We start from the raw sequence: 26,993 nt of genomic DNA on the forward strand, positions 1-26,993 counted from the left end.
TATGGCTTCTGGGATGTCTACTGCTTCTACAGGCGCTGGTCTATTCAGGGTCTCTTGGAAGGGTTCCTTCCACTCTCCATCTTTTCCTTCTCGCCCGAGATGATGGTCCCATCTTTGGCTTTCACCCCTGGCTCTTGACTGCCAAGTTACCTTTCATCTTTTTTGCTACCTTATACAAGGTCCTCAAGTTGTTTCTCCGGGCGGCAATCTCAGCTTCATTGGCAGCTTCTCTTGACTTCCCTGTCTTTTAATGAGTATTCCCCACAGAGATGCATGCATTCAACCTCCATGTTTCTGGTTGTATCCATTCTCCCTTCTTGGCTTTTTTTGTAACCGAGCATCTCTTTTCCAGTTTCCCCGATGGTCTTGTTGAAATCCAAGATGGACATTTCTTGAATCTGTTCTTTCCACAGAGCCTGTCCACCGGGCTTCCGGTATTGCTAGAACCTGTATTCCATGTGTTCATCGTCTGAGCAAGCTTCCCTGTCTGGAACAATGTTTGGACATTCCAAAATCCTTCTTTCGTTGTTAGTTTTGGCATTAGAAGATCAGATGTCAGGATGAAGGCTTCCACTTCCATCCGTCATATCACCAGTTTTCTGGTTGTCTCCTCTCCTAAACCTGTTGTTGTTTTAGATTTTCCTAGCTTCAGTTTTTGTGGCAATTTTGTGTTTTACAGGGTGAGGTTGCTAGCCTCACGCGCAACAACCCTCCCACCCCCCCGAGCCTGGTTTTTCACTTCCTACCTGTCTGGCATGGTTGGACCTGCTGGAAATTTGCAAATCCTGCCCACAAAAAAATGTTAACGACAACAATGATCATGAAAACACTCCCTCTCCAGCCACCACTAAACCATGATTTAGAATTTACAATTCACAATTTTAAATTAAACAGCAATCTAAATTGAATTGCAATCTTGCAATTTAATTCAAACTAATTAAACTCAAATTGCAACTCTATAAAACTGAATTGAATGTAGTATAAATATAACATCATACAAATTGTCATGTGATTTATATTGACTTGTGTAACATCAGGTTAAGGAAAGGGGATACCATACCTTACCTTTTTCTATGAGCCAAATGTACCAAGCTTGGATTAAATATTAATTGATTACAAATCTAAAATCATGAATTGCTGTACAGTGGTGGCCTACCTATCCATCTCAGCATCATTACTAGCAAGGTAAAAAGATGTCATGGTAACAGATAACCCTTATACAATACAACACCAGGTAAAAACATAGCTTTGTTGCCATGGCTTTACTAATAAACATAAAATAATAAATAAAAAAGCACCCACTTTTATAAATATCACAAATTAAACATAGTTTTACACTGAGCAGACAAAGTGTATGAGTGTATATCACACATAGAGTGCAATGCTGTTTTCACCATACACAAAGCATGTAATGCATTCATGATGGATTTAATATTATTATTGAATATTCAATGTTATTTAGAGCAGAGGAACCTGACAGATGTTACATAATCCACTAGTCAAGTGAAACAATGAAACAAAAGGACAGAAGTCACAGCATCTGCTCTGCCATTGTCAATTATGTTAAGGTAGTTCACTACAAATAAAACATGTACAAAATTATCACAATAAATCATTCAAAAATTGTTATGTGATGATTCAAATACATGTACGTCATTACGTCATTCATATTTAAAGTTTTTACAAAGAATGGTGGAAATGTTTCCAAGAAAGCAAATGCAGAACAATAAAAAAAGCGGCCATTTTGGAACATTTTCTATAGGATTCCATGTAAATGGATTATTCCATGGATAACTTACCGGTATATTCAAAATTTTTAAATTTATCAAGACAGCCTTACCTAACACTACATATTATTTTTTTTGTATAGGTCACCAAACAAAATTTCAAGATATGATGCTCAATTTTTAAAAATTCTGTGCATTTCTTTTAATGGTAGTGAACAACATTAATAATATTACAGGTATTAAAAAAAAAAAAAATTTCCTCTGGTCTTGAGAATTGGATTGACACAATTTTAATTTTTTTGTATTGAGATTATTTAATACCAGAACAATATATACCAGTATGTGCAACATTTGAAAACATACATTAAAGGTGCAAAATGACAAACATCAACACAGCTACACAGATGAGCTACAAACTGGCTTTGGCAGCACCTAAATTACCAGCTAGTGTCTTCTGTTGGTAAAATGCTAAACTAAATATCACATATAACTTATTGGGTAGCTTAAGGGTGTAGAAAAAGGGAAAGTATAGTACAGTTAATAAATATTAAATTATAATGTGTGCTATACTTTACCTATTTCTATAAATCTAAGTTTAATTTGAGTACCAGTACATATTAATGTAAATTATGAAAAATAGTGAGCGTCGTCATTTGGATGAGCTGTCGTCACTTGATGTGTGTGGTATTAAATGAAATTCATCACAATGTTGATTCCACACACGCACACGTACAGTCTCCTATGAAAAGTGATGCCATTATCTTAAAAATCAGTTAAATTACAGTTCATTTGCAACCATATACAGAAATGCTATTCAATTACTATTTAATGAAATTCAATTCATTTAAATGTAATCCCAAATCAGGATTGCTATTTAATAATAGTTTAATCAAATTATATCTTGATAAAGTAACTTTTCTGAATTGAGCATTCACACACACTATCTCTATGTAGTATCATGGTAGACCATCTAATTTAGGGTTTGCATGGCATTGCTAAGTTCAGCTTCCACATGCATGGCATTATCTCTATGTAATGTCAAGGTAGACCATCTAATTAAGGGTTTGCATGGCTTTGCTAAGTTCAGCTTCCACATGCATGGCATTATCTCTATGTAGTATCAGTGTAGACCATCTAATTTAGAGTTTGCATGGCTTTGCTAAGTTCAGCTTCCACATGTATGGCATTATCTCTATGTAGTAACAGGGTAGACCATCTAATTTAGCGTTTGCATGGCTTTGCTAAGTTCAGCTTCCACATGCATGGCATTATCTCTATGTAGTATTAGGGTAGACCATCTAATTTAGAGTTTGCATGGCTTTGCTAAGTTCAGCTTCCACATGTATGGCATTATCTCTATGTAGTGTCAGGGTAGACCATCTAATTTAGAGTTTGCATGGCTTTGCTAAGTTCAGCTTCCACATGCATGGCATTATCTCTATGTAGTATCAGGGTAGACCATCTAATTTAGGGTTTGCATGGCTTTGCTAAGTTCAGCTTCCACATGCATGGCATTATCTCTATGTAGTATCAGGGTAGACCATCTAATTTAGGGTTTGCATGGCTTTGCTAAGTTCAGCTTCCACATGCATGGCATTATCTCTGATAGTAGCAAGTATATCTTCTGCTAATTCTTCTTTAGTACTGTAACGACATACTGATAAATCAAACATATTACGTAGCACCTTTATCACTTGATCCTACAGAGAAAAAAAAACACTGTAAAGCAGTAGAAGTCACATGAAGTTGAAAATGTAGGAATTAATGTGAGGTTGGCTGTAATGTGGAGTTGGAACGGTGGGTCGTCATGTGAAGTTGAAGTTAATTATTTTCACTATAAAACATTATACAGATAATGATATACAAATGAAAAATAAATTAATTTGATATATAAAAACAAATGAGTAAATAAAATTGAGTAAATGAGTGGAGTTGAAGTGGTGGGCAGTAGTATGAAGTTGGAATGGTGGGCAGTCACGTTGAGTTAGAATGGTGGGCAGTCACGTGGAGTTGAAATGGTGGGCAGTCACGTGGAGTTGGAATGGCGGGCAGTCATGTGGAGTTGAAATGGTGGGCAGTCATGCGGAGTTGGAGTGGTGGGCAGTAGTATGAAGTTGGAATGGTTGGTAGTCATGTGGAGTTGAAATGGTGGGCAGTCATGTGGAGTTGAAATGGTGGGCAGTCATGTGGAGTTGGAGTGGTGGGCAGTAGTATGAAGTTGGAATGGTTGGTAATCATGTGGAGTTGGAATGGTGGGCAATCATGTGGAGTTGAAATGGTGGGCAGTCATGTGGAGTTGAAATGGTGGGCAGTCATGTGGAGTTGGAATGGTGGGCAGTCATGTAGCGTTGGAATGTTGGGCAGTCATGTGGAGTTGGAATGGTGGGCAGTCATGTGGAGTTGAAATGGTGGGCAGTCATGTAGCGTTGGAATGGTGGGCAGTCATGTGGAGTTGGAGTGGTGGGCAGTAGTATGAAGTTGGAATGGTTGGTAGTCATGTGGAGTTGAAATGGTTGGTAGTTATGTAGAGTTGGAATGGTGGGCAGTCATGTGGAGTTGGAATGGTGGGCAGTCATGTAGCGTTGGAATGTTGGGCAGTCATGTGGAGTTTGAATGGTGGGCAGTCATGTGGAGTTGAAATGGTGGGCAGTCATGTGGAGTTGGAATGGTGGGCAGTCGTGTGGAGTTTGAATGGTGGGCAGTCGTGTGGAGTTTGAATGGTGGGCAGTCGTGTGGAGTTGAAATGGTGGGCAGTCATGTAGAGTTGAAATGGTGGGCAGTCATGTGGAGTTGAAATGGTTGGTAGTTATGTGGAGTTGGAATGGCGGGCAGTCATGTGGAGTTGGAATGGCGGGCAATCATGTGGAGTTGAAATGGTTGGTAGTTATGTGGAGTTGGAATGGCGGGCAGTCATGTGGAGTTGGAATGGTTGGTAGTCATGTAGAGTTGGAATGGTTGGTAGTCATGTAGAGTTGGAATGGTTGGTAGTCATGTAGAGTTGGAATGGTGGGCAGTCATGTGGAGTTGGATCAGAATGCAGTCAGAAGGTGGTGTTGGAACAGTCACAAGGATTTGAGGGCAAACTGGTTAATTACATTCTTGCACAAACTATGATTTATTTTAGTCAGTAGTTTTACAGATGTCAAAACATAACTCAAATGTATATAAATAAGCTGATTATTATGAGCAAAACTTGAAGATACGGTCACAGTAGAAACACACAGACAGAAAAATGTAAAAATAGAAACAGCTCCGTCATGTAGCACTTTATGTATGGGAGCAGATAAAGGAATCTTGTCACACCTCACCAACATATAGGAACACACACCGAGTAACCAATTAAACATGTAAATATTCGGATTCATTTATAAGTCAACTTTTGTCATCTTTAATAAAATTAAATATTTTTCCCATATTCGTTCATACATTTTGTGCAGGACAAATATATTCAAATGGTCTAAGGAAGGACAAGGACATTTTAGAAAAAAACACGAAAATGTACAAAATGGTGCCCCAATTAAAATTTTGGTAGACAAATAATTGTGTAAAAGGGACAGTGAAAGCAAATAATGTACTGTACACACTTTGTACAGTGTACACGATGTGTCACAACAATGACTGCCTGATTAAACCACATTGTATGCAATGTACTACAGAAAATATTACAGCAACAATAGATCTCATACTGAAATAACAAAATACTACAGCTGATACACTGCTATATATTTGATATCATGATATTATTTCAAGATTAGGTTTAGAAGAAGTATTTTGATCATCTTATTTAGTTTTTTTGAGTTGAATTACCAAAGATTACACAGCTGTATCCTCTAGTGTACTTACCATGCTGTAACAATACTTTTCTCCAATGTAATAACTAGCTATATTATTATTATAGGATATATATTATTGGATTTCAGAAACAGAAATTACAACTTTTCCCATAAACATTTGCATACATTTATATGAATAGATAAAAAAATGTGTGATAAAGGAAAATGCAATGCTTGATATAACTATATTTCAACATTTTAGTTACCGGCTATTAATCCTAACAAATGTCAAGTATTTTTTGTCATTTTCACAAAAAAAACAAAAAAACAGCAGAATTATTTCTATATTAAAATTATGGTCCAAGTTAAAAAAACAAAAATGCACGAGTAAACAAAACTGAAAAATATATTTTGAATCAGAATTAAAATGAATGTATGTCATAACTATTCCCCCCATTTTAAAATAAAATATTCCCCTATGGGATAAATATTCCCCCATGGGATAAATATTCCCCCATTCCTTGAAATATTCTCCTATGGAATAAATATTCCCCCATTCCTTGAAATATTACGCTATCAGATAAATATCACCCCCCACCTAAAAATATTCCCCTATGGAATAAATATTCCCCCATTCTTTGAAATATCACCCTATGGAATAAATATTCCCCCATTCTTTGAAATATCACCCTATGGGATAAATATTCCTGCATTCCTTGAAATATCACCCTATGGGATAAATATTCCTGCATTCCTTGAAATATCACCCTATGGGATAAATATCTCCTCATACCTTAAAATAGTAGCACACATTACGAAGTTCTTCATTTGGTCCCAAAAATCCCCAACACAAAGCTGGACTCATGGAAGCAGATAAAGTGTAGAATCGGGAGAGAAATCCATCAGAATTCTAAAAACAAAAAAACAAACAAACAAATTCTCATTTATGCAATGTACATATAGTATGAGTTATAAAAAGAACACAAAGTACAAAGACCTCTTATGTGAATGGAGATTACAAGATATGAAGACCCCTTATGCGGATGTAGAATACAGTGTATAAAGACCCCCTATGTAAGTGTATAAATGTACAGCACAGTCTTAACTCAACACTTAGACATCCTTAAGCTGGTTTATAGGTAGCCTAGCTTGCTTTCAAAACAATTATCATCTTTGTGTAGAATAATCTACCTAATAATAAGTGATTTTGATCAAATTTTACAACACAAACAACGAATGTAATGTACATTGCTATATGAATGAGCTCAACACAATTCATTTGAATGGTCAGCAATCTGTAGTCATTGATTGTGATGTTGTATACTTACAGATAACATTTTTCTTTTCAGTGCAATTAATGACCAGATGGCATTAGACATTGCCTGTATAAAATAAAGAAACATAATCACTAAAAGTAACAAAACAGTAAGAGATGGTACTTATTCATTGCAGAATTACTAGTGTATGAGTACAGGATTGATGTGCGGATGATATTAATTCTACTCACTGTTGCAACACTGTGATAAATAGATACCCTATGGCACAGTGTATAGGAAATTATGTCCATTTTGTCCACAATTATCAAAAAATTATAGAAAAATACATAAAAATGGGCAAAAAGTTGTATTCAAGATCAGTTTTTGGCTGTTGGCATGGCAGCCAGGATTTTTTTTCCAAATAGTGATGGTACAAGCCACCTGTCAAGTATGAACAAAATCAGCCAAGCCAAAAAAGGGAATTAATGAATGATTTCTGAGTACAACTTCAATACATAATGAGCTAGGAAAACATGCAAAGAAATTCAGAAAAGTAGTAAATATATAAACGCTGCTCAGACCAATAAATACAATATAATAATAAGATAATATTTCATAATTTTTGTCCTATTGTGGAATATTTTAGTCATTCCATTTTACAGTTGTTGTGTTCTTACATTTTTATGTTCAACCTATACATTTAAATTTTTTCTATTTTGAATAGTTCCCTAGGAAACGATTACCAAATATTATATACTATATATCAGTTTTTGTATGAGAAAAAATACTAGGACTAAGTTCAGTTGACACCCTCACAGCTATAAGCAATTAGTACAATTGAGTACAATTAGAATTGCCTTCATTGTGTTAACTTTGTATTGTACTTTTATGTTCCAATCCCTACATTCATATCACAAAATATTCAATGGTTGTGATCAATAGAATTAAAAACTCAATTTTGAGAATTAGTTACAGAGAATGACTGAGGGCAGAATTAGCAGGAAACAGTTCAGGAAGATACCGTATTTGTTCTATTAAAAGCGCATCTCTTATAAATTGATGTGCAATAATGAAAATAGACCATAGTCAGTGAAACTAAAAGCCAAAAACTCACTTGAAACGGTACTTTGGGTACTTTTTCACTCTCCTGAGCACAATTATATAAATTTAGTTTATATTAATTTAATTCAGGATTGCCCCAAATTAGAGTTATTTTGTGCTGTTTTTTGACTCAAGCTGTTTTCACCGACTCTTTCGACCGGTGTTCCGCAGCAGCTCACACATAGCCAAGCAACAGAGACTGTTCTGTGACATAGCTTTGTCCCAAGAATAGAAGTTTTTTCACTGAATTTCATGACAAAATTTACAAACTTAAATCTGTTTACATCACTTACTGTATGTTTAACTGAATTACTCAACCATCTGTTCTGGGCAATGGCCGCCACAGATGCCGGCAGTTTATCCATGTCATCAAATGCATCCATCAACGTAAAGTCAAGAACAACGTCATAAAAATTCAGACACTGCACCTGCAAGTGAAAATTACAACAATTTGTGATTCAATCCATTAACATCAACTTCAATCTTTGATTTGTAAGATGCAAATTCACCCAGTTATTTTGAAAATAACATGTAGGTGTTACTTTGTAAAAGGAGTTTAAAGTGGCTCTACTGAAGAGTGAGTGATTAGGGGATCTGTGCTATAGAGATTATTTCAAGATTTTAAGTTTGAGGGAGTGATAATTAGATGGGTCTTTATTTGGGTGATAAATAGCTGAGTGGAGTCTTCATTCATTCACCTTAGAAAGTAAAGTTAATGATAACCAATTATGTCAACAATTTTAACTTCTTTGGTAGGATTTAGGCGTTAAATACATGAAACACTAAGCATTTGATGAAATCTTTTCTGAATTGGTACAGTCTTCACAGCAATTGTCTAATTTTGTGTAAACAATGTATTTACACAAATTTTGTATATGTGCCATGGGACCATCATTAAACACAACATATCTGATTTAATACATGATACCAGTTGTTACTGAAGCAGGTATTCATAAAGCAGTGCACGTACATGTGTAGTTTCCCAATTCACTGTCAAAAACTTGAAATAGCTAACATACCTTACGACTGGTCAGCTCTTCCATTACGACACCCCAATTGTCCTCGTCTCTCACATAATCAATCACATTAAAATATGCGCTGCAGTATTCCTCTGTATCCTAGATAAATCACAATAATTGGTGAGTACACACATATGACTATGTGGAAATGAACAAGAAAACAATGGGGAACATAGCAATAATTGGTGAGTACACATAGGACTATGTGGAAATGAACAAGAAAACAATGGGGAACATAGCAATAATTGGTGAGTACTCATATGACTATGTGGAAATGAACAAGAAAACAATGGGGAACAGCAATAATTGGTGAGTACACATAGGACTATGTGGAAATGAACAAGAAAACAATGGGGAACATAGCAATAATTGGTGACTACACATAGGACTATGTGGAAATGAACAAGAAAACAATGGGGAACAGCAATAATTGGTGAGTACACATAGGACTATGTGGAAATGAACAAGAAAACAATGGGGAACATAGCAATAATTGGTGAGTACACATAGGACTATGTGGAAATGAACAAGAAAACAATGGGGAACAACAATAATTGATGAGTACACATAGGACTATGTGGAAATGAACAAGAAAACAATGGGGAACATAGCAATAATTGATGAGTACACATAGAACTATGTGGAAATGAACAAGAAAACAATGGGGAACAGCAATAATTGGTGAGTACACACAGGACTATGTGGAAATGAACAAGAAAACAATGGGGAACATAGCAATAATTGGTGAGTACTCATTGGACTATGTGGAAATGAACAAGAAAACAATGGGGAACATAGCAATAATTGGTGAGTACACATAGGACTATGTGGAAATGAACAAGAAAACAATGGGGAACATAGCAATAAATGGTGAGTACTCATTGGACTATGTGGAAATGAACAAGAAAACATTGGGGAACATAGCAATAATTGGTGAGTACTCATTGGACTATGTGGAAATGAACAAGAAAACAATGGGGAACATAGCAATAATTGGTGACAACACATAGGACTATGTGGAAATGAACAAGAAAACAATGGGGAACATAGCAATAATTGGTGAGTACACATAGGACTATGTGGAAATGAACAAGAAAACAATGGGGAACATAGCAATAATTGGTGAGTACTCATATGACTATGTGGAAATTAACAAGAAAACAATGGGGAACATAGCAATAATTGGTGAGTACTCATATGACTATGTGGAAATGAACAAGAAAACAATAGGGAACATAGCAATAATTGGTGACTACACATAGGACTATGTGGAAAGGAACAATAAAACAATGGGGAACATAGCAATAATTGGTGACTACACATTTGACTATGTGGAAATGAACAAGAAAACAATGGGGAACATAGCAATAATTAATGAGTACACATAGGACTATGTGGAAATGAACAAGAAAACAATGGGGAACATAGCAATAATTGATGAGTACACATAGGACTATGTGGAAATGAACAATAAAACAATGGGGAACATAGCAATAATTGGTGAGTACACATAGGACTATGTGGAAATGAACAAGAAAACAATGGGGAACATAGCAATAATTGGTGAGTACTCATTGGACTATGTGGAAATGAACAAGAAAACAATGGGGAACATAGCAATAATTGGTGACTACACATAGGACTATGTGGAAATGAACAAGAAAACAATGGGGAACATAGCAATAATTGATGAGTACACATAGGACTATGTGGAATTGAACAAGAAAACAATGGGGAACATAGCAATAATTGGTGAGTACTCATAGGACTATGTGGAAATGAACAAGAAAACAATGGGGAACATAGCAATAATTGGTGAGTACACATAGGACTATGTGGAAATGAACAAGAAAACAATGGGGAACATAGCAATAATTGGTGAGTACTCATATGACTATGTGGAAATTAACAAGAAAACAATGGGGAACATAGCAATAATTGGTGACTACACATAGGACTATGTGGAAATGAACAAGAAAACAATGGGGAACAGCAATAATTGATGAGTACACATAGGACTATGTGGAAATGAACAAGAAAACAATGGGGAACATAGCAATAATTGGTGAGTACACATAGGACTATGTGGAAATTAACAAGAAAACAACGGGGAATAGCAATAATTGCTGAGTACACATAGGACTATGTGGAAATGAACAAGAAAACAATGGGGAACATAGCAATAATTGGTGAGTACACATAGGACTATGTGGAAATGAACAAGAAAACAATGGGGAACATAGCAATAATTGATGAGTACACATAGGACTATGTGGAAATGAACAAGAAAACAATGGGGAACATAGCAATAATTGGTGACAATACATAGGACTATGTGGAAATGAACAAGAAAACAATGGGGAACATAGCAATAATTGGTGAGTACACATAGGACTATGTGGAAATGAACAAGAAAACAATGGGGAACATAGCAATAATTGGTGAGTACTCATATGACTATGTGGAAATTAACAAGAAAACAATGGGGAACATAGCAATAATTGGTGACTACACATAGGACTATGTGGAAATGAACAAGAAAACAATGGGGAACAGCAATAATTGATGAGTACACATAGGACTATGTGGAAATGAACAAGAAAACAATGGGGAACATAGCAATAATTGGTGAGTACACATATGACTATGTGGAAATTAACAAGAAAACAATGGGGAACATAGCAATAATTGGTGAGTACACATAGGACTATGTGGAAATGAACAAGAAAACAATGGGGAACAGCAATAATTGATGAGTACACATAGGACTATGTGGAAATGAACAAGAAAACAATGGGGAACATAGCAATAATTGGTGACTACACATATGACTATGTGGAAATGAACAAGAAAACAATGGGGAACATAGCAATAATTGGTGAGTACTCATTGGACTATGTGGAAATGAACAAGAAAACAATGGGGAACATAGCAATAATTGGTGAGTACACATAGGACTATGTGGAAATGAACAAGAAAACAATGGGGAACATAGCAATAATTGGTGAGTACTCATATGACTATGTGGAAATGAACAAGAAAACAATGGGGAACATAGCAATAATTGGTGACTACACATATGACAATGTGGAAATGAACAAGAAAACAATGGGGAACATAGCAATAATTGGTGACTACACATAGGACAATGTGGAAATGAACAAGAAAACAATGGGGAACATAGCAATAATTGGTGACTACACATAGGACTATGTGGAAATGAACAAGAAAACAATGGGGAACATAGCAATAATTGGTGACAACACATAGGACTATGTGGAAATGAACAAGAAAACAATGGGGAACATACCAATAATTGGTGACTACACATAGGACTATGTGGAAATTAACAAGAAAACAATGGGGAACATAGCAATAATTGGTGAGTACTCATATGACTATGTGGAAATGAACAAGAAAACAATGGGGAACATAGCAATAATTGGTGAGTACTCATATGACTATGTGGAAATGAACAAGAAAACAATGGGGAACATAGCAATAATTGGTGACTACACATAGGACTAGACTGTATGTGGAAATGAACAAGAAAACAATGGGGAACATAGCAATAATTGGTGACTACACATAGGACTATGTGGAAATTAACAAGAAAACAATGGGGAACATAGCAATAATTGGTGAGTACTCATATGACTATGTGGAAATGAACAAGAAAACAATGGGGAACATAGCAATAATTGGTGAGTACTCATATGACTATGTGGAAATGAACAAGAAAACAATAGGGAACATAGCAATAATTGGTGACTACACATAGGACTATGTGGAAATGAACAAAAAAACAATGGGGAACATAGCAACAATTGGTGACAACACATAGGACTATGTGGAAATGAACAAGAAAACAATGGGGAACATAGCAATAATTGGTGAGTACTCATATGACTATGTGGAAATTAACAAGAAAACAATGGGGAACATAGCAATAATTGGTGACTACACATAGGACTATGTGGAAATGAACAAGAAAACAATGGGGAACAGCAATAATTGATGAGTACACATAGGACTATGTGGAAATGAACAAGAAAACAATGGGGAACATAGCAATAATTGGTGAGTACACATATGACTATGTGGAAATTAACAAGAAAACAATGGGGAACATAGCAATAATTGGTGAGTACACATAGGACTATGTGGAAATGAACAAGAAAACAATGGGGAACAGCAATAATTGATGAGTACACATAGGACTATGTGGAAATGAACAAGAAAACAATGGGGAACATAGCAATAATTGGTGACTACACATATGACTATGTGGAAATGAACAAGAAAACAATGGGGAACATAGCAATAATTGGTGAGTACTCATTGGACTATGTGGAAATGAACAAGAAAACAATGGGGAACATAGCAATAATTGGTGAGTACACATATGACTATGTGGAAATGAACAAGAAAACAATGGGGAACATAACAATAATTGGTGAGTACTCATATGATTATGTGGAAATGAACAAGAAAACAATGGGGAACATAGCAATAATTGGTGACTACACATATGACAATGTGGAAATGAACAAGAAAACAATGGGGAACATAGCAATAATTGGTGACTACACATAGGACAATGTGGAAATGAACAAGAAAACAATGGGGAACATAGCAATAATTGGTGACTACACATAGGACTATGTGGAAATGAACAAGAAAACAATGGGGAACATAGCAATAATTGGTGACAACACATAGGACTATGTGGAAATGAACAAGAAAACAATGGGGAACATAGCAATAATTGGTGACTACACATATGACTATGTGGAAATGAACAAGAAAACAATGGGGAACATAGCAATAATTGGTGACTACACATAGGACAATGTGGAAATGAACAAGAAAACAATGGGGAACATAGCAATAATTGGTGACTACACATAGGACTATGTGGAAATGAACAAGAAAACAATGGGGTACATAGCAATAATTGGTGAGTACACATAGGACTATGTGGAAATGAACAAGAAAACAATGGGGAACAGCAATAATTGATGAGTACACATAGGACTATGTGGAAATGAACAAGAAAACAATGGGGAACATAGCAATAATTGGTGACTACACATATGACTATGTGGAAATGAACAAGAAAACAATGGGGAACATAGCAATAATTGGTGAGTACTCATTGGACTATGTGGAAATGAACAAGAAAACAATGGGGAACATAGCAATAATTGGTGAGTACACATAGGACTATGTGGAAATGAACAAGAAAACAATGGGGAACATAGCAATAATTGGTGAGTACTCATATGATTATGTGGAAATGAACAAGAAAACAATGGGGAACATAGCAATAATTGGTGACTACACATATGACAATGTGGAAATGAACAAGAAAACAATGGGGAACATAGCAATAATTGGTGACTACACATAGGACAATGTGGAAATGAACAAGAAAACAATGGGGAACATAGCAATAATTGGTGACTACACATAGGACTATGTGGAAATGAACAAGAAAACAATGGGGAACATAGCAATAATTGGTGACAACACATAGGACTATGTGGAAATGAACAAGAAAACAATGGGGAACATAGCAATAATTGGTGACTACACATATGACTATGTGGAAATGAACAAGAAAACAATGGGGAACATAGCAATAATTGGTGACTACACATAGGACAATGTGGAAATGAACAAGAAAACAATGGGGAACATAGCAATAATTGGTGACTACACATAGGACTATGTGGAAATGAACAAGAAAACAATGGGGAACATAGCAATAATTGGTGACAACACATAGGACTATGTGGAAATGAACAAGAAAACAATGGGGAACATAGCAATAATTGGTGACTACACATAGGACTATGTGGAAATGAACAAGAAAACAATGGGGAACATAGCAATAATTGGTGAGTACTCATATGACTATGTGGAAATGAACAAGAAAACAATGGGGAACATAGCAATAATTGGTGACTACACATAGGACTAGACTGTATGTGGAAATGAACAAGAAAACAATGGGGAACATAGCAATAATTGGTGACTACACATAGGACTATGTGGAAATTAACAAGAAAACAATGGGGAACATAGCAATAATTGGTGAGTACTCATATGACTATGTGGAAATGAACAAGAAAACAATGGGGAACATAGCAATAATTGGTGAGTACTCATATGACTATGTGGAAATGAACAAGAAAACAATAGGGAACATAGCAATAATTGGTGACTACACATAGGACTATGTGGAAATGAACAAAAAAACAATGGGGAACATAGCAATAATTGGTGACAACACATAGGACTATGTGGAAATGAACAAGAAAACAATGGGGAACATAGCAATAATTGGTGACTACACATAGGACTATGTGGAAATTAACAAGAAAACAATGGGGAACATAGCAATAATTGGTGAGTACTCATATGACTATGTGGAAATGAACAAGAAAACAATGGGGAACATAGCAATAATTGGTGAGTACTCATATGACTATGTGGAAATGAACAAGAAAACAATGGGGAACATAGCAATAATTGGTGACTACACATAGGACAATGTGGAAATGAACAAGAAAACAATGGGGAACATAGCAATAATTGGTGACTACACATAGGACTATGTGGAAATGAACAAGAAAACAATGGGGAACATAGCAATAATTGGTGAGTACTCATATGACTATGTGGAAATGAACAAGAAAACAATGGGGAACATAGCAATAATTGGTGACTACACATAGGACTAGACTGTATGTGGAAATGAACAAGAAAACAATGGGGAACATAGCAATAATTGGTGACTACACATAGGACTATGTGGAAATTAACAAGAAAACAATGGGGAACATAGCAATAATTGGTGAGTACTCATATGACTATGTGGAAATGAACAAGAAAACAATGGGGAACATAGCAATAATTGGTGAGTACTCATATGACTATGTGGAAATGAACAAGAAAACAATAGGGAACATAGCAATAATTGGTGACTACACATAGGACTATGTGGAAATGAACAAAAAAACAATGGGGAACATAGCAATAATTGGTGACAACACATAGGACTATGTGGAAATGAACAAGAAAACAATGGGGAACATAGCAATAATTGGTGACTACACATAGGACTATGTGGAAATTAACAAGAAAACAATGGGGAACATAGCAATAATTGGTGAGTACTCATATGACTATGTGGAAATGAACAAGAAAACAATGGGGAACATAGCAATAATTGGTGAGTACTCATATGACTATGTGGAAATGAACAAGAAAACAATGGGGAACATAGCAATAATTGGTGACTACACATAGGACAATGTGGAAATGAACAAGAAAACAATCGGGAACATAGCAATAATTGGTGACTACACATAGGACAATGTGGAAATGAACAAGAAAACAATCGGGAACATAGCAATAATTGGTGACTACACATAGGACTATTATCAGTAATATCATAAATTAAAAAAAAATGGTTGTAATTATTAAAAGTCCTAGCGAATTAGAAAGATATCATGAATAAGCATGAATTGTCACACTAAGTATGCACAATGTTTTTGTGCAATAAAACAACATCAACAAATTTTGCATACTCTGCACAAACATCAATAAATTTGGTGTTACTTTAGTAACTGTTTCACTTTCAACACTGTGATTTCACTGTGAAAATAAATACACAATGTGTGTATGTAATGTAATAAATATACAATATAGTTCCATGATGCAATCATCAACACACAAGACTTACCTGTGTTATGGCAAACACAAGGTCTCCCATTGTATTCTTCCCTAAATCAATAAACCAGTCTACTTTATCATCTTGTTCAAAAAGCACATCAAAGGCTTGCCGTACACAGTGTAACTTTGCTAGGAAATCAATATCATTTTTACAATGTAGTAAATTTGTCCTAGAAAAAAAATACAAAAAAATTCTTAATATAAGTTTGAAGGCGTTGATTGACAAGGATGTGATAGAGTGTGTATGTGTGTCTAATGAATGACTTTCATTCAATTTCAGACCTACCAAGTGATGACAACTTGACCAAGTGACGACCTTCACTGTTTTTGATAATTTATATTAATATTCAATCAATTTTAACTTAATTTTGTGTAGCTTAGGGTTAATAAAGGGGTAAGGTATGGTAATGTTTAAATTAAATTTAATATAACTGTACCATATACCTACTCTTTACTACCCCTAAGCTTCGCAAACAGCGATGTATGATGTTATTTCTACTTTTTTGCATTTTTATTTATTATATTAAATTTCAATAGAAACGCAATCCTATATAGAATTGCAATGTAATTGGGTTTAATTAAACTCCAATTAAATAGCAACCCTATAAAGAGTTAAGGTTTAATATAACATAAAATTAAATCATTAATGAAATTTAAGGTGTTGTTAATGATATGTTATCGCAATGTAAGTGCATGTATGTGTATGTATGTGTGTGTGTGATAAAGCCAGGATGGATAAAAAGTCTTGGGGTGATGCATAAAGAATACAGTAGCTTCTAACCTGTATTTGCGACAATGCACTAAGTCTTCAGATACAGCATTCATAGCATCAATGTACAAAGCTCTACTCTGCGGTAATTTCAACTCTGTGATGTCATCAAGCTCAGCTAACTGTGTGATGTAAGAGTACAGATAACATAATTACTATAAAAATACACGTATTGTAGATGAAATGGTTGAGTGATTATGATATTGTAGATGATTGTATATTGAATTATCATCATTAGTCTCCCGTTAGTCTTCTCTCACTCCCACTTAGTGTTATGGAAACCGTCTCCCACTTACCTCTGATGCAGAAACAAAAGAGTCGTCATCATCACTGAAGTCCCAGTTAGTGTTCTCTCACTCCCACTTAGTGTTATGGAAACCGTCTCCCACTTACCCCTGATGCAGAAACAAAAGATTCATCATCATCACTGAAGTCCCAGTTAGTGTTCTCTCACTCCCACTTAGTGTTTTGGAAACTGTCTCTCACTTACCTCTGATGCAGAAACAAAAGATTCATCATCATCACTGAAGTCCCAGTTAGTGTTCTCTCACTCCCACTCAGTGTTATGGAAACCGTCTCCCACTTACCTCTGATGCAGAAACAAAAGAGTCATCATCACTGAAGTCCCCAGTTAGTGTTCTCTCACTCCCACTTAGCGTTATGGTAACCGTCTCTGATGATGATGCTAGAGACTGCATTGAGAGTGTTCTCTCACATTCTGACTGCACACCATAAGCACTATGTAACAGTCTCTCCAGTCTGAACGTCAACTCTGCATTAGAGCGCTGAACAGCCTGTAATATTTCAAGAAATAAAAGTTAGCATTTGGTTTTCATGATGACCAGAAAAGATTTACAGAATATTGTGAGGCAATATCTGACAGCATATTAACTTGTGCATGGAACTTATGTACCAGTACTACTTGTGTTATACGGTACAGATAAAACATAGCATTATATGTACAACAGTATAGCACCAAAACTTACATCATCTGTTTCTGTGTTGTTTCCTTGTGGTGTCAGATGAATAGCTTCCTGCCAGTGTTGAACGGCATCTCCCAAAGAATCCATACCTGCAGAGATCATAGTTAAAAAAAAGTTAATCTATAAGTCAATCACTTCAACGAAATAGGAAAAGCAAGATTTTGTACTTTCTGTCCATCTCATCAATAAAAAGCTGCTATGGACATGATCCTTTTGATACATACTGTGGAATACTTTATTTTCGCTGGAATTAATTTTCGCTGAAAAGGCTTTTTGGGCGTTTTGCTTGGAATTTATTTTCACTGATTTTTGATGAGTTTAATATGAAATATAGGGAAAAAAAGTATATTCGCTGGATTTTATTTTCACGGAATCATCCCTTCAGCGAAAATAGCGAAAATAAATTAAAAGCGAAAATAAAGTATTCTACAGTATCTCCATACTCCATACATTACTCTAAGTATTCTACAGTAATATACTAAGCACGCTGAAAATGTTGCAAGGTACATGCCCAATATAAATGTTTATTCTCAGTATGACTGGGCTACCTGTATATTCACATGGTTAGAGAATTATCAAGTTGTAAACTGATTGAAATGAAAAGTATCCAAAAGTATCCCTTTTACAGATATGATGATGTTTCTGGCAAAATGATATTTTCCATGTTGATATGGGAATCTAGTTGCTCGGAACATTTATGCTCACAAAAAACAACGTACAGATTTATTATACTGTCAACCATGTGGTTTTGAACTGGTTACTATGGACATGGTCATAATTGCTAGGGCAACAATACACGGTTTAAATATATTGTCAATTATGTTGTTCTAAACTGGTTACTGTGGACATAGTCGCTAGAGGCAAACAATATACGGTTTAAATATATTGTCAATTACGTTGTTTTATACTGGTTACTATGGACACGGTCATGGTTGCTGGGGGCAACAATATACAGTTTAAATATATTACAATTATGTTGTTTTAAACTGGTTACTATAGCCATAGTCATGGTTGCTAGGGGTAACAATATATGGTTTACATATACTGTCAATTATGTTGTTTTAAATTGGTTACTATGGATATGCTCATGGTCATGGTTGCTAGGGGCAACAATATATGGTTTACATATACTGTCAATGTTGTTTTAAACTGGTTACTATGGCCATGGTCATGGTCGCTAGGGGCAACAATATAATTATATATGGTTTAAATATGCTTTCAATTATGTTGTTTTAAACTGGTTTCTATGGCCATGGTTATGGTTGCTAGGGGCAACAATATATGGTTCAAATTTACTGTCAATTATGTTGTTTTAAACTGGTCACTATGGCCATGGTCATCGTTGCTGAGGGTAACAATATATGGTTTAAATATACTGTCAATTATGTTGTTTTAAACTTGTTACTACGGCCATGGTCATGGTCGCTAGGGGCAACAATATAATTATATATGGTTTAAATATGCTTTCAATTATGTTGTTTTAAACTGGTTTCTTTGGCCATGGTTATGGTTGCTAGGGGCAACAATATATGGTTCAAATTTACTGTCAATTATGTTGTTTTAAACTGGTTACTATGGCTATGGTTGCTTGAGGTAACAATATATGGATTACATATACTGTCAATTATGTTGTTTTAAATTGGTTACTATAACATGGTCATGGTCACTAGGGGCAACAATATGTGGTTTAAATATGCTGTCAATTATGTTGTTTTAAATTGGTTACTATGGCCATGGTTGCTAGAGATAACAATATATGGATTACATATACTGTCAATTATGTTGTTTTAAATTGGTTACTATGGCCATGGTTGCTAGAGATAACAATATATGGTTTAAATATGCTGTCAATTATGTTGTTTTAAATTGGTTACTATGGCCATGGTCGCTAGGGGCAACAATATATGGTTTAAATATACTGTCAATTATGTTGTTTTAAATTGGTTACTATGGCCATGGTCATGGTCACTTGGGGCAACAATATAAGGTTTAAATATGCTGTCAATTATGTTGTTTTAAACTAGTTACTATGGCCATGGTTGCTAGAGATAACAATATATGGATTATACTGTCAATTATGTTGTTTTAAACTGGTTACTATGACCATGGTCATGGTTGTTAGGGGCAACAATATATGGTTTATATATACTGTCAATTAAGTTGTTTTAAATTGGTTACTATGGCATGGTTGCTAGGAGCAACAATATATAGTTCACATATACTAAACAAACTGGTTACTATAGACATTGTCATGGTTGCTAGGGGCAACAATATATAGTTCACATATACTGTCAATTATGTTGTTTTAAACTGGATGCTGTGGACATTGGCGTGGTTGCTAGGAGCAACAATATATAGTTCACATATGGTGTCAATTACTAGTATTTTGTTTTAAACTGGTTACTATAGCCATGGTTGCTGGGGCAACAATATATGGTTTAAATATACTGTCAATTAAGTTGTTTTAAACTGGTTACTATGGCCATGGTCATGGTTGCTAGGGGTAAACAATATATGGTATAATATATTGTCAACCATGTTGTTTTTTAACTGGTTACTATGGTCATGGTTGTGAAACATTGCTATTATTGCAAGGTGGAGTTTTTTATACAAAAGATATCTGTGACTACCCATGGAGACTTTCAGTAGTTAATGTGTTAGATATAAACTATGCTATACTATAGCTTTAAAAACAGAATTTTCCCCAAGAAGGATTCTTACAAATGTTTTGTCAACATTTCATAAATATTCAGTAACTGTGATTGAATATTCAAAATCTTGACAGGAATTTGTTTTTGGACTTTGACATCTTTTTTTTCTCTTTACACAATTTTATTTCATTTAATTACATACATTACAGTAAACATTAATTACATAATACAAAACGACAAAGACAAGCAAACAAGAGTAACAGAAATAAAACAAAACAAGATAATTGCTAATTCACTGAAATCAAAAAAAATTACACACTATCAGAGATAATAGACCACCTCCGTAAATGTAATTCCAATTTGTTTTTAGATATAGCTATATGCTTTTCAATCTCGCATGCTTCAGTTACCACTTTATGAAAATATACATCACTCGGTATACTCTTACTCATTTTACAATTATAAATATATTGCTTCCCTAAAAGTACCAAATAATTTGCCAACACTGAAAAATCAGTACAGCCTAAAATTATCTGCCTGAGGGAAAGAGCATCTGGACCAAAGATGTTTTTAAATACATCACTAAAGGCAAACCAAAATTTTTTTGTATATTTACAATAATAAAAAAGATGGTAAGTAGTTTCCGTTTCCTGATGACAGAACGAACAATTCGGACTACTAACCTTTGATGATTTCATTTTAAAAAGATCATAATTAGTAAACAAAATTTTATGTAGTAACTAAAATTGAAATTCTCTTGATTTCATGTCCTAAATGGTAAAACGTAATATTTAGACATTGTAGCAAAGTTGAGTTTAAAATCTTTTATAAAATACTCTGAACTATTTGGCTGAATAGTCTTTGCACGAAGAAAGTTATTTTTTATACAATTTTTACTAAGCACAGATGCCAGTATATTACCATCAATACAAATATTTGGCACTGAATCGTACGAAAACCTTCGGATAGGATAAAAAACATGTGACCAAGCTTCCCTCTTGTTTTTTGTAATTGCATTAAAAACACAACTCACAAGATATATTTCAAGTCTGGCTAGGTTATGTTTAGCAGATAAGACAGCAATACTAATGGGTGTATTATTTGGAAATAAATCACCAATGCAACTGATACCCTTATTGGCTATTGTAGGGAAAAACACAGATTTGTTATCAATTAGGATATCCTTGTTGTTCCAAATTATATGATGTGATATTTTATTTTTAATATCTAAATTTTTAAGAGTAGACCAAGCTACCAAGACTTCACGATAAAATTCGGACAGGTTGATTTTCAAATATTCAAGTCCGTAGTTACAACTAAATATTAAGTTGCCTCCAACAGGCTTTAACCTTTTTAAGAATAAGTTTTTCCATGCATGGGTCACTGAAGGGTCAAAGTACCTTTTCAACCACATTATGCGAAATGTACCATACACTGTAAAGATATCAGGGGCTTTCAGACCACCTTCTCCTATGTCTGCAATCATAACATTGCGGGCCACCCGGTCATGATGACCTTGCCAAATAAAATTGAAACACTTTCTATTTACCTCAAGTAAAACATAAACACCAACAATCTTGATTGGCTCCTTAGGCCATTTAATACCAAAAGGTGAGTCTTTTCGACTTTTCCAGGGCCCAAGCCAAAGGGCTTCAGTTTTTTCTGTGTTTACTTTTAACCCTGATACTTTTTGGAAGCAACTCAAAAGCTTAAAAAAATGTAATACAGAACATTCATCTTGCAAGAAACATGATAGGTCATCAGCAAATGTTACATCTGTTACAAGTTCATCACCCAACTTAATACCTTGAATATTTGGATTTGCCCGCATGGAGATTAACAAGACATGACATGTCATGTCATAGCCCCCGCTCAGAAAAAAATTTAAAAACTTATATTGAACTTAGTTTGTGTCAGAGTGAATTAATTCATTATGAGCTGTATTAAAATTCAGTTATTAAATGTTCAGAATTGATGTGTTACAATTTTAGGGGGTGGGGTAAAAATTTATTCATTTGGCTTTTCTGAGACAATTTATAACTTGTTAAACATATAATGCGATGTGCACTTGTAAACAATTATTACCTGTCCCTGTACCAACTTTGAACAAAACTGGATGACACATATCTGAGAAAAAGCTGTTAACAGCTAGAAAAAGCTTGTTTTTTTTAGATTTTTGAGGGAAAAAATGACCTCCAAGTCGTAAAACTTTATCCAATCAAACAGGTCATGAATGACAATCCTTGGTGTACATTACCTGTGTCAACAACTTTACTTCCCATGTACTTCATGTACAGATCTACATGTAGTTTGTGGCCCTGAATTAGTTTCAATATCTCTAAATAAGGACAAGAGTACTTCTCATATGACAATGATACAAATAAAGTGCAAGAATCCAGAAAAATATTATCAAGTTTTTATTATCATACATTAATATTAACAAATCGTGTGAAATTGAACTTTTATGTACAGAGAAACACATATTTATGCTTTGGTTGACAGCACTTCTCAAAAAAAAAAAAGACGACCTGCAAAACTTTATACAATTGTCAGACATGCAGCGAATAGTAGGCTTTTGTAATATATGCAGTTTCAGTGGCTTTGCTTTCCAAGAAAAAAAATCTGGCTCTGCACCTGAAAAAAACAAAAAAACATTTAGTCAAAAGTAAGCAGAGGTTGTAGCATATATGCTCCCATTAGCTGTTAAATTTAATTAAAAAAGATATTTGTGTACTGTCTTTTCAGTACGAAAACATATTACTTAATATATTTATACCAGCCAGAAAGAAATTGCAAGTTTTCACTGAGCAATTAGGAATATACATGGACAACAATTGATGCATGTGTAGCAATATACTGTTTGAAAGGCTGCAAGATGTAATGAAGTAGCAAACCAATCACTACTCGAGTCTGACTGGCTGGGAAACTGCACAATACATACAAAAATGTATGCAGATGATATATGAGCAGCTCCACCAAATATAAAAATATTCTTTCCATAGTTATGACTCTAATGTGATCGTACAAGTTTATTGTGAATCTATATGTGTTTGTAATATTATTTAGCTTTATTTAGCATTCTGTTTAGTTGGTTAACTTTACTGTATCTTAATGTAGTTTATTTTATTTTTATACGACCATAGAACAACTCACTGTAGTTTGTTTTAATGTTGAATAAAAATTAAATCAGTCACTGTATAGTGGTGACGTATTGCACGAAATTGTTGCAAGGACAATACTTTTCTCGATTTGCGTGTCGTCGTGCGTTGATAAAAAATGCATGGAATGGTCGGCAGTATCGATCAAGTTCGTCTAGTGTGACATTCGTGGCTGGCGACAAGATGCCGTATAATCGTTTAAATAGACGTCAAGGAGGAGTGAAAGGCCATAATTTGGTGCTACAATAGACGTCATGAAATGTTGGAAAATTACAGTCAATCAAAAAAACTGTTCACATGACAACAAAAAATATTCACTATATTTATTATGCATTATTTTTTTGTTGGTAGCAAATGATCACGGTACGGTAGCTTACTTGTTTTCGAAGTGTTGTAATTGTTGATTAGTACTCAGTAGTGATTATATTAACGTACAAAAAATAAATTCGTTGAATTGTTATGAAATGCAAGTAAAATTCAACTTAGTTTTATCGTAAGCAAATGTTTTCGGTTACATGTTAACGCTCGATGAGACAATATCCGCCATGTTATCCATGCCCACGACGCGTGTTTTTTGACCAGATAGGTCAAGTCGCTAATCAACCAATCAAAATGCTGGATGGTTCCCATGTGCTCAAGTTACCATAAAGCATTTAAATATGACAGTTCAGCGACCTCATGGTGAAAGCAACACGAAAGACCAGATTTACCGATGTTTTAGTGCGATCTTTTGGCTTCGTTTCTCATGGGGAAAAAGGCATGATTTTTTTAATCGGATTTAGAAAAATAAATAAACGTACCGTCCCAAATAAAAATGTGCCGGGTGGAATTTTTCTGTGGAAAAAATAAACGTACCGGTACGTTTATATTGGGACATTTAGCTTTGTGGGCAAGCTCTCCTGAGTAGCGACATATTTTTAACTTCGCCTATTGCGTGATCAGTGGATTACGTAAATAAACCAACACTTTCAATGAGTACATGCCAACCCAACTAAACTTGTTTATGGCTGTTTATGAACAGCGAGGACGCATCTCATAGAACAATAGCTGTGGAAATCATAAACAAATGTAAATGTTGCAAAAATCAAGCATGGCGATAATGATTTTGAGCGAGGCAGAGTCTGGCAAGCATCTCAGAGCAGCATTGCGCCGACACGGTCACCACCACGACGTTTGAATCCCGGTGAGAGCACTGCAAACCTCTTAAGTCACGAGGTAAACTTTCAATTTACACAATACATAATCAGTTCCTACAACCATAATAAAAAGGCAGTTTTTCTGGCGAAACTCTCAACAGGTTAGCAATAGTTTCTCACGATCACCAAACCCGAGACACAAACGATAATACAAAGTGTATAAATACCATAACAAGCACAGTTCCTTACCTTTGAAATTGACGAGACACAATTTTGTCCATAGAAGCGTTGCGCAAATAAAGATACAATTCCGGGATACAATATCCTCACAAAATTGACTGATTTCCACCGAGACGAGAACTGCGTAAGCGTCATCAAAACTCGGATTAAACTCGGGTAATTTTGGGAAAAGTCGGATTTTGAAGGAAAAATGTTAAAAATCAAGGAAAAACACAGTGAAACTTTGAAGACTCGAAAAAATAACTTGATGTGCACCATAGCACCATCAATTTCTGTCTCTGTACCAACTCTGAACTGAATTGGATCACACATGTGTGAGAAAAAGCTGGTAACATGAAAATGTGCACACACATTGCACAGACACGACCCAAATTAAACCCCCCGCCCGGAACGCAGATCCGGCGGGGGCTAAAAACACTTCCAGCGCCAGAATAAACAATGTAGGGGACAAAGGGTCCCCCTGTCTGACCCCCTTCTGAACTTTAAAATAACCCGTGGTAAAACCATTATTGATAATCGAACTTTCCACGTTACAGTAATACGATTTCACCCAACGAATCAATGATGGACCAAAATTAAAAGTTTTCAGGCAATCAAACAAAAAAGGCCACTCTAAAGAATCAAAAGCCTTCTCAAAATCAATGGCAACTAATATACCTGGGATATTATTCTCATCAGTACTAAGGAGTACCTCCTCAATTAACCTAATTAAATCCGTGACGTCCCTCCCCTTAACGAAAGCTGATTGCGTTATAGTGAATAAGTTTTGATAAAAACTTTTCCATCCGCTTTGCAATACAAAGAGAACCAATTTTAGCATCTACATTGATTAGCGACTTTGACTTTGACATCTTTAAATTTTTAAGATTTATTGAAGAAACGATAAGTACGATACTTGTGTTATAGTTTTTTTGAATCTAATCTACAACGTTTAGTTTTTGTTTTTGATGATTTTCGCCTGGCACATTACAAACACCGATTTCTTTTGCAATTTCCTTTCCGATAAAATACTTTATAATAATCTATGACCAAACTATGCTATTCCTGCTGTGGTGCCTGTGTCATAGTACAGACTGAAGCAGATTGAAGACATTTTTAAACAGATTTTCCCCAAAATTTTATGTTTCCACAGAAATAAATTTATTTGTTTACTGTGGGATCTTGCATAATTTGCTCCAATTATAAACCGCTTCAATTTTTAGCAAAATATTGTTGCAGGAAAGATTTAGTGGCGTCCTTAAACCATGGCACTGGATGTATACAAAGAAACCTGGACAAACTACGAAACCAAAATTACAGTCTTGTATGCAAATCATGCTTGATAAATGAAGTACTGGTGCAATCTGTGGATAGCGAAGCCGGAGTTTAAGCCCTCCAGTTTGAGTAGATTTCACAGATTACTTGAACATACCATGTACCGTACACAAATAAGTATTA

General features: G+C 35.0%; 1 protein-coding gene across 1 annotated transcript in view; it reads right to left on the bottom strand.

Moving 5' to 3' along the window:
- Window positions 1–1,230: 1,230 nt before the first annotated feature.
- LOC144363231 (mitoguardin 2-like) overlaps window positions 1,231–26,993 on the bottom strand; it is a 38,046-nt gene continuing 12,283 nt past the window's right edge. The window contains exons 4-12 of the mRNA XM_085492089.1: window positions 18,375–18,460; window positions 17,976–18,182; window positions 17,401–17,510; window positions 16,630–16,789; window positions 8,877–8,975; window positions 8,151–8,285; window positions 6,829–6,882; window positions 6,294–6,410; window positions 1,231–3,427 (exon numbers count right to left, since the gene is read on the bottom strand). Of these exons, the coding sequence (XP_085348215.1) occupies window positions 3,272–3,427; window positions 6,294–6,410; window positions 6,829–6,882; window positions 8,151–8,285; window positions 8,877–8,975; window positions 16,630–16,789; window positions 17,401–17,510; window positions 17,976–18,182; window positions 18,375–18,460 (1,124 nt within the window). The 3' untranslated portion in view covers window positions 1,231–3,271. The remainder of the gene's footprint in view (window positions 3,428–6,293; window positions 6,411–6,828; window positions 6,883–8,150; window positions 8,286–8,876; window positions 8,976–16,629; window positions 16,790–17,400; window positions 17,511–17,975; window positions 18,183–18,374; window positions 18,461–26,993) is intronic.

This window comes from Saccoglossus kowalevskii, chromosome 17 (assembly GCF_978046115.1).
Source record: "Saccoglossus kowalevskii chromosome 17, keSacKowa6.1, whole genome shotgun sequence".
Lineage (NCBI taxonomy): Eukaryota > Metazoa > Hemichordata > Enteropneusta > Harrimaniidae > Saccoglossus > Saccoglossus kowalevskii.